The sequence below is a fragment of the Sphaerodactylus townsendi genome, linkage group LG15, assembly GCF_021028975.2.
Source record: "Sphaerodactylus townsendi isolate TG3544 linkage group LG15, MPM_Stown_v2.3, whole genome shotgun sequence".
Lineage (NCBI taxonomy): Eukaryota > Metazoa > Chordata > Lepidosauria > Squamata > Sphaerodactylidae > Sphaerodactylus > Sphaerodactylus townsendi.
In genome coordinates this window covers 30,345,214-30,361,289 of record NC_059439.1, presented here as the reverse complement: position 1 = coordinate 30,361,289, position 16,076 = coordinate 30,345,214, and the positions used below count along the sequence as shown (strand labels likewise).

General features: G+C 48.2%; 2 protein-coding genes and 1 long non-coding RNA gene across 3 annotated transcripts; 1 reads left to right on the top strand and 2 right to left on the bottom strand.

Annotated features, from left to right (window-relative positions):
- The first annotated feature begins 1,173 nt into the window (after positions 1-1,173).
- Positions 1,174-8,658, top strand: LOC125445085 (translational activator of cytochrome c oxidase 1). Its single transcript, XM_048517927.1, is given in 7 exon segments — positions 1,174-1,256; positions 3,118-3,254; positions 3,256-3,337; positions 5,185-5,291; positions 5,935-6,065; positions 7,107-7,284; positions 7,947-8,658. Coding segments are annotated over 7 exon segments (840 nt in total). The 5' UTR covers positions 1,174-1,252; the 3' UTR covers positions 8,148-8,658.
- A 2,039-nt stretch (positions 8,659-10,697) lies between these two features.
- On the bottom strand, positions 10,698-11,650 carry LOC125444310 (transforming growth factor beta regulator 1-like). Its single transcript, XM_048516738.1, is given in 4 exon segments — positions 10,698-10,942; positions 10,945-11,080; positions 11,082-11,446; positions 11,611-11,650. Coding segments are annotated over 4 exon segments (786 nt in total).
- A 4-nt stretch (positions 11,651-11,654) lies between these two features.
- Positions 11,655-13,439, bottom strand: LOC125445086. Its single transcript, XR_007246265.1, has 3 exons — positions 13,342-13,439; positions 13,024-13,127; positions 11,655-11,799 (listed from the first exon to the last, which is right to left on the bottom strand). It is a non-coding gene; the product is annotated as an uncharacterized LOC125445086 (long non-coding RNA).
- Positions 13,440-16,076: the final 2,637 nt, after the last annotated feature.

The following is a 16,076-nucleotide window of genomic DNA, read 5'->3' as shown; positions in this document are numbered from 1 at the left end:
TCCATCCATCCATCCATCCATCCATCCACACACCCACCCACCCACCCACCCACCCACCCATCCATCCATCCATCCATCCATCCATCCATCCATCCATCCATCCATCCATCCATCCATCCATCCATCCATCCATCCATCCATCCATCCATCCATCCATCCATCCATCCATCCATCCATCCATCCATCCATCCATCCATTTTCTTGACTTCCTTAATCGCCCCTCCCAGAACTGGCTCGGGGCGATTTACAGATCAGCAACAATACAATAAAAGTGTCTCAGCATACACAGACCCGTAAAATTGGAAAACCGAGTAACGATCTAAAATTGATAATATAATTAATTCAGTTATAATTAAAAGTGCCCAATTAAAATCTAACAAATATTTAATACATTTAATAAATAGCACTAACTGTCAGATGGTGGGCCAGTAAATGATGGTGATAGTCACAATACTTCACACCTACAGTGGAGCAGCACATACTCACGGGGGAAACATGGAAACAGCTGGGCCTCAATGGAATGGTGCCGTTACGACCCTGTACTGCTACAGGGCTCATCTCCAGATGTTTTTTAAAAAGCTGAAAAAAGAAAATTGGAATGTTTCAAAATGTTATATGTATGTTTGCTTAAATTGTGAGGTAATTGCAGGGCTTGAAAGAGGGATGAGAGAGCGAGGTGATTGGTTAACACTGGAGAGTGACTTGAGTAGAGGCTGTGCTGAATGAACCGAGAGAGAATCAGTCTGCACACTAAGGCCTCTTCCGCACGTGCAGAATAATGCACTTTCAATCCACTTTGCAGCTGGATTTTACTGTGCGGAATAGCAAAATCCACTTGCAACCAATTGTGAAAGTGGATTGAAAGTGCATTATTCTGCATGTGCGGAAGGGGCCTTACTTCGATCCAGCACTACTGTTGCACCTTCAGTAAAACATTTTCCCCAGTTATTGTCCATTGCAGAAGCGAGAGAAAATGCACAATTTGTTCCAGCACAGTTCTCTCGGAACTCTTTCAGCCCCACCTGCCTCACAAGGGGTCTGTTGAGGGGAGAGGAAGGGAAAGGAGCCACCTTGAGTCTCCCTATAGGAGAGAAAGGTGGGGTATAAATCCAAACTCCTCCTCCTCCTCCTCCTCCTTCTTCTCCTTCTCCTTCTCCTCCTCCTCTGACAAGAAAGGGTTAACCGCAAGCACCGCCTGCTGGGGGCGGAGCCAGGACAGGAAGAATTCTGGGGGTCATTGCAGGAGCTTTAGATGGGTGAGTCGGGACTTGCCTGGGAAGGGAAAAGGGGGCAAAGAAATGCCGGTGCTGGAGGCGGGGGTCTTCCGGGCTCGGAAGTGCACGCCCTTAAGATCTGTTTCCCTTTCACGTGTATTAGTTACAAGCAAGCGGAGATTCCGTTCTGAATCTTCTAGTACACGTGTACCCTGTTCTCTAAGGCTCGTGAGTACAGAAGCAGGGCTGGATCATCATTTGAGTTTTCTTTGCTGGAAAGGAGAGGAATCGATAGGATGTTTTGGTCCGTGCACGCCTTAATAAACTTAAACTCTCTCTTGCACATGTGGCGATTACTTTGTGTATTTTTAAAAAACCGATTTCCCAATATCTGGTGGGAGTTTATGCATATGATGATTTCTAGATCTTTATGGGTTGATTTCCATTTATGTTAGAATCGATTCCAGAATTTAATAATAATGCTGAGCACAGACACAGTGCCGCCTTAGTGTGCAGAGTGTTTTTCATTTATGATCTTGTCGTCTTTACAACAACCCTGCCAGGTGGGTGCTGACAGGTTACGTTCAGCTCATGGCAACATTATGAGTCCTCCAAAGCGCCCTCCCCTTAACAGCCTGGCCCAGGTCTTGCAGACTGAGAGATGTGGCTTCCTTTATAGAATCAATCCTGCGAGGTTGGCCAGTATTATTCTCTCATTATGGAGAGAAGGTTGCTAGGTCACTGAAACACTAGAAGGATTTGAAGCAAGCTTTTACTGAGAGCCAGTACGGTGTAGTGTTTAAGAGCAGGTGGATTCTAATCTGGAGAACCGGGTTTGACTCCCCACTCCTCCCCCTGAGTGGCAGAGGCTTATCTGGTGAACCAGATGTGTTTCTGCACTCCTATATTCCTGCTGGGTGTACCTTGGGATAGTGACAGCTCTCTCAGCCCCACCTACCTCACAAGGTGTCTGTTGTGGGGAGAGGAAGGGAAAGGAGCTTGTAAGCCACCTTGAGTTTCCTTGCAGGAGAGAAAGGTGGGGTATAAATCCAAACTCATCTTCTCTCCTTCTCTTTGCTATGCCTTTTCCACCATAAAGATGACAGGAGATTTGAGAATTCATCCACCATTTTCTGGACCATCTTTGTTCTAGAATGCTCCGTTTGGGTCCCGGTGCCTACCTAGTTCTGTCCCCAAGGAACTAGGACCCAAGTGGGGCATTCTAGAACAAAGACGGTCCAGGAAAGGTATATAGCAGTGATGGTGAACCTTTTTGAGATCGAGTGCCCAAATTGTAACCCAAAACCCATTTATTTATCGCAAAGTGCCAACACGGCAATTTAACCTGAATGCTGAGGCTTTAGTTTAGAAAAAACTGTTGGCTCCGAGGCGTGCGTTACTCAGGAGTGGTAGTTGGTGGCTTTGCTTTGAAGCAACCGTGCAACTCTTCCAATGGGTGAATCACGAATTTAGGAGGATTTACTCAGAAGCAAGCCCCATTGCCAGCAACCGAGCTTACTCCCAGGTAAGGGATTGCACCTTAGTTCTTTGCATGAAAATCAGCGGGGTTTAACAGCGCTTAACAGGGTTACCAACACTGCTTCCCCAAAACTTGGTCTTAAGTTTAATGCTAATAATCGAGCCCAGCAGCCCAGGCCAGCATAGATGTGCGTTGGGGGGGGGGGGTGGTTACTCTGTTTGCGCGTGCCCACAGAGAGGGCTCTGAGTGCCACCTCTGGCACCCGTGCCATAGGTTCGCCACCACTGGTATATAGGCTCTTTGCAGCACCTTCTGTAGTTTAAAGCGGCATGTTTGAAATGCTCTATGCTAATGGATGACCTATTTCATGGATGGGTTGCGACTTCTGAGATCTGACTTTACACACTTTTTGTCCTACTCAAGCCATGTCTGTAGGTGGCCCCCTTATGCGGGTTAATGTCCTCCTTCGCCAACACCTTTGGGCATCCCTGGAGCATCCCAGTTGCAGCATCCATGCCTCTTGTGCTGTGTTTGCCGGACACAACAAGTGGTCCAAAGTAAAAAAACGTTAAGGGACCCAAGGATACGGCTCGAAGCCGCGTCTTTCAGAAGCTCTCCATGATGATAAAACTGGCTGTAAGAGGTACGACCCCCCCTCCCCCACTGAGATTCCCAAGGACCCTGAATTCTATGCTGATGGAAGATATAGCATGGTGTAGTGGTTAAGAGCAGGTGGATTCTAATCTGGAGAACCAGGTTTGATTCCCCACTCCTCTGCCTGAGAGGCTTATCCGGGGAACCAGATGTGTTTCCACATTCCTACATTCCTGCTGGGTGACCTTGGGCGAGTTCCAATTCTCTCCAAACTCTCTCAGCCCCACCAGCTTCACAAGGTGTCTGTTGTGGGGAGAGGAAGGGAAAGGAGCTTGTCAGCCACCTTGAGTCTCCTTAAAGAAGAGAAAGGTGGGGTATAAATCCAAACTCTTCTTCTTTTTCTTCTTGTAGTAACCCTCATTTCACTTCTTGCCTTCTGCTCTGGTCAACCAGTGGTATTATAGTGTTAGGCTCATTCCGCACATGCAGAATAATGCACTTTCAAACTGCTTTCAGTGCTCTTTGAAGCTGTGCGGAATGGCAAAATCCACTTGCAAACAGTTGTGAAAGTGGTTTGAAAACGCATTATTTTGCGTGTGCGGAAGGGGCCTTAGACTTGGGCCAGAGAAACAGGAGGTCATGTTTTTCTTCAGCACTGGAGTTTACTGAGCAGCCTTGGGCCTGTCACTCACGAGCGAAACCCCTTAAAATCCCCCACAATAACAAAAGACAAGGCAGTGTTGCTATCTGTACAGCCATTCTGCTCAGTGGAGTGACTAGATGCGGGTGAGAGGGTGGCAGTGAATAACAGGGCTGAGTAGAGAATAGACTGTTTAATAAGAAATTTCAAGGTGTCCAAATTCTGTACAGGCTGTGAGGAAACAAACCTACTCAGGGTCATTGTGAGGTTAAAAGCGGGCAACCCCATTTACTGCTGTCTTGAACTCCTATCAGGAGTGGGGGGGGGGCATCAAAAGGAGCAGCAGTGGCGTAGGAGGTTAAGAGCTCGTGTATCTAATCTGGAGGAACCGGGTTTGATTCCCAGCTCTGCCGCCTGAGCTGTGGAGGCTTATCTGGGGAATTCAGATTAGCCTGTGCACTCCCACACACGCCAGCTGGGTGACCTTGGGCTAGTCACAGCTTCTCGGAGCTCTCTCAGCCCCACCTACCTCACAGGGTGTTTGTTGTGAGGGGGGAAGGGCAAAGAGATTGTAAGCCCCTTTGAGTCTCCTACAGGAGAGAAAGGGGAGGATATAAATCCAAACTCTTCTTCTTCCTCTATGAGAGAAGACGGAATGCAATTAAGAACATAAGAACATAAGAACAAGCCAGCTGGATCAGACCAAAGTCCATCTAGTCCAGCTCTCTGCTACTCGCAGTGGCCCACCAGGTGCCTTTGGGAGCTCACATGTAGGATGTGAACGCAATGGCCGTGAATTATAATTAATGCTCATGCCCAATTTTTACTGAATCCGCAAATGGTGTGCGTTTTATTCTATTCAATCAACATGCTTGCACATGAAACTACAGTAGTTTCAAAGGGAAAAACAAGTTAATGTTTAATACTTGTCACTGTGGACACCATCTTAGAAGAGGCGTTCCCTTCTCTGTGTGGGAAAAAAATGGAGGGAATTCCTCTTCTAAGATGTTTGCCATGTACAGTCTTTTAAAGTGTTCATTTGTAAAACATATTTTTAAATATGAATTTTTCACTGAAATAATATTTGTGGTTGATCAATAGTTCTTTCAACTGGTTGATCAAAAACTGATTCGTTGATTAAAGGCGGCAGGCATAATAATAATAATAATAATAATAATAATAATAATAATAATAATAATAATAATAATAATAATAATAATAATAATCTGCAGTGTCTTTTTGCATCTCTTTGGCAGAAGGAGGTCCCAATCCGGAGCTGAACACTAATTTAGCCAATGTTATTGAGCAATGTCGTAGCAAGAACATGCCGAAGGCCTCCATTGCAGGAGCTATCAGTGTTGAGGTATGTTTCTGAACTTTCCGTAGACCAGGGATCTGCAACCTGCGGCTCTCCAGATGTTCATGGACTACAATTCCCATCAGCCCCTGCCAGCATGGTCATTTGTAGTCCATGAACATCTGGAGAGCCGCAGGTTGCAGACCCCTGTCATAGACAGACTGCAGATAGTACCACCATCCCTATCCCCCCCTTGCTAGTGCAAAATGTGGCTGGATCCAACCTCCTGTCCACTTAAGGAACGGCAGTGGCATAGTGGTTAAGAGCAGGTGTGCTCTAATCTGGAGAACCGGGTTTGATTTCCCACTCTGCCACTTGAGCTGTGGAGGCTTATCTGGGGAACTAGATTAGCCTGTGCACTCCCACACATGCCACCTGGGTAATCTTGGGCGAGTCACAGCTCTTTGGAGCTCTCTCAGCCTCACCCATTTCACAGGGTGTTTGTTGTGGGGGGGGGGGGGGGGGGAAGGGAAAGGAGATTGTAAGCCCCTTTGAGTCTCCTTACAGGAAAGAAGGGTGTGTGTGTAAAAATCCAGAAAAACCTCTCTCTTAACACTGAACCTTGGCCCTGATTTAGTTAGTTCTCCTAAGCACAAGGAAGAACATTGTATCAGGGGCCTCAAAAGATGCTGTGTTTTCCTTTTGGCAGGAAAAATCGAAATCCTCCTACCAGGTGTATGAAGTGCGTGGTCCTGGGGGCTCCTCCCTACTTGTTGAAGTACTGTCGGATAACATGAAGAGGCCCTTACAGGAAATTCGACGCCTTCTGAACAAATATGGGTTAGTCTGGTGTGGCAAGTGGCAAGATCCCACAGATAATCTCTTTGGGTATCCAGTGGACAAGAGGAAGACCCAGGAAGTCTGCATTCTCTAGAAAGGGGGCCTCCAAAGGGTTAATGGTGTTAGTGTGCTGAGTAGACATTTAAAAGGACATAGGAAATCTATACTTCATAGTGCTGGAAGAGAGAAAAACTATGGGCTGTGAGCTGTAGGATACAGGTGTTGGGAGATGGGACTTTTGCCTTTTTTGGGACAGGAGCCCTCTGAGCAAATCATATTCCTGCTGTGGTCCTAATTTTGTCTGGAGCTAGGACTTAATTGAACCAATGTGGTGAATTCAGTTAATACTGGGTACAAGTCCCTTTCCTGCTAAATAGTACTTAATTGAACCAGTGTGGTGAATTCAGTTAATACTGGGTACAAGTCCCTTTCCTGCTAAAGGCTGACTTCAGGCTGGTCACTTACACACGTATTCTGAACTCGCAGGGTTCTTGACACGCTAAAAAAAAGGGGGGTCTATGAGCTCTCTAGAGCAGTAGTGGCGAACCTTTGGCACTCCAGATGTTATGGACTACAATTCCCATCAGCCCCTGCCAGCATGACCAATTGGCCATGCTGGCAGGGGCTGATGGGAATTGTAGTCCATAACATCTGGAATGCCAAAGGTTCGCCACCATAACATCTGGAGTGCCAAAGGTTCGCCACCCGGCTCTAGAGAAATGGCAGGAAAAAATCAAATGGATTAAGAGGAGTGGTTGAGTGATTCTCCCAAGCCTGTTTCTAGATCCAGTGGTTTCCCAGGTTCAACCCCCCATTACATATCCGAAGCTCCGCCCCCCTGGCTGGGCTCCCAGCCGGCAGTCCCTTCTTCCCTCCCCTCCGGGAGGGAAACTGTAGTCCCTGGCCTTGGAGAGCTGCTTTTATAAGCACTGAGGGCAGGGGGCGGAGCTTGGGGAGGCGTGGCCACGCCCCTACCCCATAAAAAATCTATAGCTACGTCACTCAGTGGTCTACTTCCATTCACATTGGGTTTCCCTACAGGGGAGTCCTTGCTGACGGAGCGCGGCACAACTTTGAAAAGAAGGGGGTTATCATGGCGGGCATCAAGGACCGAGCTGGTAATCCCGTGAGCCTGGAACGGGCACTTGAGTTGGCTATTGAAGCTGGTGCAGAAGATGTCCAAGAAGAGGAAGATGAGGAGGAGAAAATGATGCTGAAGGTGAGGTACCATGCCTGGTTAGATGTGGGATGGAGGTGCAGTGGTGCTCTCTGTCGGCGCTGAGGCCCCTTCCGCACTTTCAGAATAATGCACTTTCAATCCACTTTCACAATGGTTTGAAAGTGGATCTTGCTATTCCGCACAGTAAAATCCAAGTGCACTGCAAGTGGATTAAAAGTGCATTATTCTGCATGTGCGGAAGGGGCCTGAGTCTCTCCTGTCCCTTTTGAGGACTCCTCCTTCCCAACCCTTTGCCACTTCTCATGACCCTGAACTAAATATTCATGATTTCTGTAGGAGCAGCAGTGGCGTAGTGGTTAGAGCAGGTGTACTCCAATCTGGAGGAAACGGGTTTGATTCCCTGCTCTGCCGCCTGAGCTGTGGAGGCTTATCTGGGGAATTCAGATTAGCCTGTACACTCCAACACACGCCAGCTGGGTGACCTTGGGCGAGTCACAGTTCTGAGCTCTCTCAGCCCCACCTACCTCACAATGTGTTTGTTGTGAGGGGGGAAGGGAAGGGAGTTTGTAAGCCCCTTTGAGTCTCCTATAGGAGAGAAAGGGGGGATATAAATCCAACTCTTCTTCTTTTTCACCCGTATTTGTTTCTGAGGACTTCAAAGGATTTGTGGGTGAATTTCTTTCTCCCTTTCTTCTGCCCAGTTCATCTGCTCCGTGCCTACCTTGAGGCAAGTCCGTGAAAAGTTGGACGCGCTGGGCCTCTGCTCGCAGTCAGTCAGCCTTGAGTTCATCCCAACTATTACAGCCCAGTTGTCGGACGATGAGATGGATCGGACAGCACAGCTGCTACAGGCATTCGGAGACTGTCAAGATATCATACGAGTATATGACAACATTGCCTAAAATTACCGCCGAACTCCATAAGGTCTCTTCCTCTCTCTCTGAGCTGCCAAAAAACGTACAAATTGAGTGACCTTTCATGGACGTCAGATCCGGGGTGGCTTTTTATCTGTCAAAACTGACTACCTGGGGTTAGGGTTGGCCCTTTGGGCTGCCCTCACAGGTACCATTCCTCACCTAAAGGGAGCCCTTCTAAAGGTAACGAATGTCAACATTTAATGGTAAGGGGATGTCAGGAACAAACCACCATCAGCTTGTAGCATTCGCTGTTGAAGCACATCAACTCCAGCCATATTGATAGCTTTACAGTCTGGCTAATGGCCTCGTGTTGGTCCAGGGATGGCGGCGAGTTGTGAGTATTCCTGAGCCAGAGGCTGGTGTAGTTGTTGAATTGCTTCCTGTGTTACCTAAACCCATCTCAGGAGAATTCAGTTCTTAACTTTTCCTTCAGATGTTATTTCTGGGTGTGATAAGACAGGTAACCCTGGAAAATAAATGCTTCTGGTAACATTGATGCCTGCATTTGGAGGGTAAAACTAATACAGTCAATGGAAGATGGCAATTCCAGCATGTTGTAGTGGTTATGAGCGGTGGACTCTCACTTGGAGAACCGGGTTTGATTCCCCGCTCCTCCACACGAACGGTGGACGGTTATCTGGTGAACTGATTTGTTTCTCTACTCCTACACATGAAGCCTGCTGGGTGACCTTGGGCTAGTCACTGTTTTTTGGAACTCTCAGCTCCACCTATGTCACAAGGTGTTTGTTATGGGGAGAGGAGTTTGTAAGCTGCTTTGAGTCTCCTTACAGGACAGAATCGCAGGGTATAAATCTAAACTCTTCTTGCACAAGGAGGCATTTTTTGTTTTCAGAGTAGTGAAAGTCTATGTGTAACAAATCCCATTTATTTTCAGTAAATGAGCACAGACCAGGTGCTCAGGAGCAGCAGCAACAGGCCATTGCTTTCACATCCTGAATGTGAGCTCCCAAAGGCACCTGGAGGGCCCACTCGCACCCAGTATGCAGGAGTGCTGGACTAGATGGACTCTGGTCTGATCCAGCAGGCTTGTTCTTATGTTCTTATGTTCAGTAACATGTGTACACTGGCGATTCTCCAATTTCAAAAGAAATACTTGGGGCATAACTGAGTAAGAGTACCACAAAGCACACCTTTCACAAATGCCATTTTGATTTCTGAATTCACCAGTTTGTAATTTTTCAGGAGATAGAATTCTACCCTGCCTTCTTCCATATCCCCCTTCCACAGTATGATGCAACGGCTTCCGTGTCCCTTGCAAGCCATCTCGTTGCACTCTACAACAGTCCCACATGTCTTAGTGGCTCCACTAACAGTGGCCTGAGTCTAGTAGCACCTTTAAGACCCACAAACTTATATTCTTAGTATAAGCATGCACAGGAGAGCTTGGCTTGGAAAAAAAGTAAAACCCATCAACGAATCAGCCGTGCCCATTTGTACAGAAATGTAGAGGGATGGCATGGTGAAGCAGGGTAATACACTTTTGATTTTGAGTACCTTACTAGAGAATGGCACCACTTCCCAGCATTCCCATGGCAACGGGATAACATTTGCAAAACCAGAGGGAGAGTTTACCTAACTTTCCCCTGTCCTTAACCTGCTGGTTCCAGCTGTGCCACACTCTTGAGAGAGCCAGCGTGGTGTAGTGGTTAAGAGCAAGTGGATTCTAATCTGGAGAACTGGGTTTGATTCCCCACTCCTCCACTGGAGTGGCAGAGGCTATCTGGTGAACCAGGTGTGTTTCCACACTCCTTCATCCCTACTGGAGTGACCTTTGGCTAGTCACAGTTCTCATCTAGAACTCTTCTCTCAGCCCACACCTACTCCTCACAGAGATGTCTGTTATTTGTAGGGGAGAGGAAGGGAAAGGAGCTTGTCAGCCACCTTGAGTCTCCTCACAGGAGAGAAAGGTGGGATATGAATCCAAACTCTTCATCATCATCACCCTCCTGTGAAATCTGACCACATGAAGCCTTGGTGGTTTGATCCTTCATATCACTCAAGATGTGTTATGGACTACACCTCTATCAGCCCATTCCAGCATGGCCAATTGGCTATGTTGGCGGGGGCTGATGGGAATTGTAGTCCATAACATCTGGAGTGCCAAAGGTTCGCCACCACTGACTAAGCTTAGCTGCCTCACAAGCCGCAACCCCTTGTTTTCAAAGAAGATATAGAACCATACCACGCCACACATGGGGATGTATTCAGAGCATTTTTTGTAGTGGGATGACGGCAAAACTCTACATGAGTTTTCTCCCTCCAGTTAATTTTTTTTTATTGATAATCATTTTAGTTGACTTGGTCTCAAGAATCCGTTGAAATGGTGATACACCCACTGACTCATAGATATAAATTATCTTTTATCCCTATGCATGCTACTTAGAGAGCCACTATGCAAACTACAGTGCCAGCCGCTTGTGACGTCCACATGCAGTTTCTCGACCACAGGAAGGTTTAGGGGCTGGGGGGGGGGCTCCCAGCTTTCCAGTTCCCACCTGGCAAAATTCGAGTCAGTTAATCACTTTCTGGGCTTTCGGGGGGGGGGACCCCCCCCTGTTGGAGCACAGGGGGCAGAAAGAGTTCCCAAGATATCCGCTCCCACCGCTGAGAAGGAGTGGCTTCTAGGAAGTCCGCCACGGCCCCGCCAAGCCCTGGCTCTGGAAAGCTCTGCCAATCAGTGCCCGGCTCCCGGAAGGTAAGGCCCGGTGCGGCCCCCCCCCCCCCCGCTGGGCGGCACACCGGCTGAGACCAGCGGTACCTCTGCACATTTCGCGTTCCCCAGGGCAGCTCTGGATGAGGTGCTGGATAGCTGGGCGCGAGGCCAAAAAATTCAGGGCCTGCTGGTTCCAGCTGGCCGCACCCACAGCTTCCAGGAGCTGAGCGTGACAGAGGCTGCCATGTGGGGCCATCAAAGACGCAACCTGGCTCATCCTCTGGAGCGATTTCGAAGGATGGCCCGGCCCCACCGTCCTTGATCTGGCAGGTATAGAGGCAGCGGCGTGCCGGCCTGCGGGTGCTAGCGAAGATCCTGGTGCTGCAGTAGCCAACAGGGTAGATGGCGTTCTCCGTGTGGAAACCAGAACGGTCAGAAACAATTTCACCCAGGCTGTAGACAGTCAGTGACCCCAATGTGATGGGAAAAATAGGACGGCCAGTAGAATCTAAGGGTAGTGGGGGAACCAGCCGGCGGATCCCTGGCTCTGTTGCGACCCTGCGCCTGGACGCCCGACCGTTCTCTTTGCCTTTAAGGGCCCCCGGGCAGGCTTATGGACAGTTGGCTCTATCTGGAGATGTAGGAGTTAGCTGATACCGCTGGGTGGCTGGCAGGCACGTGGAGACCTCGATCAGTCTGCCAGGAGAGCTTGGAGCTTGCAACAACGGCGGGCTGAGGAAGTTATAAAACCGGCGTTTTCTCGCGACCACGCACCCATGATTGGTTGGCTCGGAAGTCGAGGCAAGCACCCCATCGCACAAGGCTGCGCGTTCATCCCTTAAACCAGCACTTGGCAGCACGGCGCATAAGCGCTTCGAATTTCTGCTGCAAGCCCCTTGACTTTTTCCATTGCGGCTTTTTTTCATGGCCAGAAAGCCAAGGCAACAGCTGGGCAGCAGGTAACTGGACAGGTAATGAAATCAAGGACAGAAAACAGAGTCTCAAAGACAGTTCCACTGTGGATTTATTCCCAAGCCAATCCTATTTCTCAACCTGCCAATAATTAAGGAGCAAAAACTCGAAATAACGCAGCTGAGGTACACCTAATGGCATATCACCATCCCACCTTCCAACTTTCTTCCACAGAACACACATTTATAGATGGGATTTTCTTGATCCAGACCCCAGTTTCAGCAAAACAACACAACCAGCTGTCCTCCAAATATCAACTGGGCACTTTGCATCCCGAAGAGTCCCAGAAGCAATACCCTCCCGCCATTTTAATATTTGTTTTGTTTGCATCTTAGGGCTCAGGGGATAAGAGCTCAATAAACATGTGCGGTTGGTAAGCTTGCTTACATATTGATAACTGCAAGAGCCCCAGCCTCCTCGATTGATCTGGCCTGCAACAGGAGAAGGAAGGCCTATAGCTCAATTGAGGGAATTGCTTATTCTTTTTACAGGTATGTGTAGGGCCCAATAAGAGAGAAAAGTACTTTAGAATTTTCCCAATGTAACGGAAGGGTGTATTAGTTTATCAACTATGTAATGCTCCTGTTGCAGGCCAGATCAACTGAGGAGGGTGGGGCTCTTGCAATGTGTAATATTAAGCAATGTATTGTTGAAGGCTTTCACAGCCGGATTCAACTGGTTGTGGTGGGTTTTCCGGGCTGCGTGGCCGTGGTCTGGTAGATCTTGTTCCTAATGTTTCGCCTGCATCTGTGGCTGGCATCTTCAGAGGTGTATCACAGAGAAAAGTCTGTTACACACTGTGTCTAGTGAGAAGGGAATGTTTGGTGGGGTATATATTGTCCATGTCCCAGGGTGGGGAACCAATCAGGAACAAGATCTACCAGACCACGGCCACACAACCCGGAAAACCCACCACAACCAATATTAAGCAAGCTTACCAACTGCACACGATCACAGAGTTCTTACCCCCTGAACCCTAAGATCCAAACAAAACACAAATAATAAAACAGCACGGGTTATATTAGCATCAGAACTGGGGTGCTGTGTGGTTTCTGGGCTGTCTGGCCGTGTTCTAGCAGCATTCTCTCCTGACATTCCGCCTGCATCTGTGGCTGGCATCTTCAGAGGATCTGAAAGCCTTCGACAATACATTGAGCATCAGAACTGTTTGCCCAGTGGCTTACATGTGGTGGCAGAGCCTGGGTTCCCACTCACCTTCAGTTCATAGAATCCACCCCAACAAAACGGCGCCGATTTAATATTTCCCTCCTCCGAAGCACTGCAGGCTCAGAAAAATGCCAGTTCTGTCCAAATTCCAACTTAAAAAAAAAGAAAAAGAGAACAAGCAGGTCATGAGAGGTGAATGGGCATGCATTAGAAGGGGCATGCATCCTCCCCCCCCCCCCTTTTTAGAAATACCTTTGCAGAAAGAGGCAACAGCAACGGGAAATTTAGACAGAAAGAAAGGCAAGGCCCAGTTTCTATGGGAGAGGAAGGAGTATTCAGAGTAAGCACACTTCTTTGCATGCTCACCTGCAAAAGTGCAAGGGCACACGCCATCCAGCCGGCCCCAAACCCATCCCGCCCAGTCTTCCCTTCTTCATTGCTTACCCTGGGTCTGCTGCCCCCCACTTCCTGCTTATCGCAGGAACCGGAAAGCGCAACACCTCTGAAGTCCCCCTCCGCAGCGTACAAACGTGGCTGCTTTAAGACGTTCCGCCCTGGAAAAAACAGCAAAAAAGAAGTCCTGTCCAGATTTCTGTGCTTTTAATAGATGCGCGAAAGGGGTTGAACGCCGTGCGAGGTTTCTCTGCACAGCGCCTTTTTAGAAGAGGAGGAGGTGGTAGATGATGATGATGAGGTGATGATGGTGATTTTGGATGTATGTCCCACCTTTCTCTTGTATTGTATTATTCGATTTGTATACTGCCCTCCTCCAAAGGGCTCAGGGCGGTGAACAACAACAGTATAATACCAAACATCAGTAATCATAAGCAAAAAAAAAATCAATAAACATAGCGTCAATAAACAGAGGACCCCAGTCCCTGCAGGTGTTTCCAATGGGGTGGGTGGGGAAGGACTCTCACTCCTTCCCATAAGCCTTGGGAGTGAAAGCAGCTCATCAGGGTGGATCTCTGCTTGGCTGGCGAAGGCAGGCAAACCCAAACAGGGGAGGATCTTGGGCAAGATTTATTAGTCCCCTTCCCTTCATCTTCCTACAACAAGACACCTTGTGAAAAGAAGAAGAAGAGAAGAGTTTGGATTTATATCCCCCCTTTCTTTCCTGCAGGAGACTCAAAGGGGTTTACAATCTCCCTGCCCTCCCCCCTGAACAACAAACACCCTGTGAGGTAAGTGGGGCTGAGAGAGCTCCGAGAAGCTGTGACTAGCCCAAGGTCACCCAGCTGGCGTGTGTGGGAGTGCACAGGCTAATCTGAATTCCCCAGATAAGCCTCCACAGCTCAGGCGGCAGAGCTGGGAATCAAACCCGGTTCCTCCAGATTAGATACATGAGATCTTAACCTCCTATGCCACTGCTGCTCCTGGATGGGACTGAGAGAGTTTTGGGTTGAACTGTGATTAGCCTAAGGTCCCCCAGCAGGCTTCATGTGTAGAAGCGGGGAAACAAATCCAGTCCACCAGATGGGAGTTCACTGCTCATGTGGAGGAGTGGGGAATCAAACCCGGTTCTCCACATTAGGGTCCGCTGCTCTTAATGGCTACACCACGCCAGTGGTGATAGATCTAAACAAATAACAGCTATTTAAAATTAAGTTTTCTGCACTGTTCTTGAAAAAGGCAGTGCTGAAATTCTGTTCCTAAAAAAGCCAATCGAATCTTGAACTTGCGTTAGGCCAGGGGTAGGGAACCTGCGGCTCTCCAGATGTTCAGGAACTACAATTCCCATCAGCCCCTACCAGCATGGCCAATTGGCCATGCTGACAGAGGCTGATGGGAATTGTAGTTCCTGAACATCTGGAGAGCCGCAGGTTCCCTACCCCTGCGTTAGGCGAATGATGCATTTTGAAGAAATTCACGATGTAAACATATGGCATTATCTAGCGCAGGGATGTCCAAGTCTGCCCCTCCAGATGTTTGTGGACTGTGGTTCCCATCAATTGGCCATGCTGACAGGGGCTGATGGGAATCGTATCCCATGAACATCTGGAGGGCCAGTTGGACACCCCTGATCTAGGTGCACGGTTACTACTACATACTATACTACTATAGTATATAGTAGTACTATATATTGGTATTTTAATGGTGCACGGTTGACAAATCTGGAAAGAACAGTATTTGAAAATAATAATAAATTATGTTGGGAGCTATATGCCCAATAAAGGTCTCTGAATCTGAATCTTATGTTAGAAGCAATGTTCCCCATGAGAAAATGTCCCCTTAGGAAAGTAGACTCTATGGCATTTCCACTGGGTTCCTTCTCTTACCAGACCAGAGCTCCATGAATTTCCCAAAGCTGTGGCTGTGATTTTGAGGAATGAGAGAAGTGAGAGGCCACAGTTCTGAAGAGTTCATGGTGACTCCAGGAAGGCACACAGACACATCAAGCACTTAAATCCTGGCAGCTAGAGTGGCCCAGCCTAGCCTGATCTCTTCAGATCTTGATAGCTAAGCAGGGTCAGCTCTGGTTAGAACTTGGATGGGAGAAGACTGAGGAACCCTAGGATTGCTGTGCAGAGGCAAGTTTATTGCCCCTTCTGGGTCGTTCTGGACCATTTTTTGGCTCCCAAGGCATTTTGGCCCAGAATGGGGTAAAAGAGGAAGGTTGTCTCTGCGTTTTTTGTTCTAGGTTGTAGTTCTGGAGTGTCTCCAATGCATGCCACTGTTATGGCCCTGTAGCTTGTTTAATGCCCATTCCGGACTGTTCTCTGGCTCTGAAGGCATTTTGGGCCAGAACGCAGTAAGAGAGGAAGGTTGTGTCTGTGTTTTTTGTTCTAGGTTGTAGTTCTGCAGTGCCTCCAATGCTTGCCTCTGTTTGTTGTGGCCTTCTAATTTGTTTAAAGCCCGTTCCAGGCTAGTCCAGGCCATTTTGTGGCTCTGAAGGCATTTTGGCCTGGAATGGAGTAAGAGAGGCAGGTTGTCTTTGTGTTTTTTGTTCTAGATTGTAGTTTTGGAGGGCTTCCAATGCATTCCTCTTTTTGTTGTGTTTGTTTAATGTTCGCTCCGGGCCATTTGCTGGCTCTGAAGGCATTTTGGGCCGGAACCGGGTAAGAGAAGTAGGTTGTGTCTACGTTTTTGGTTCTAGGTTG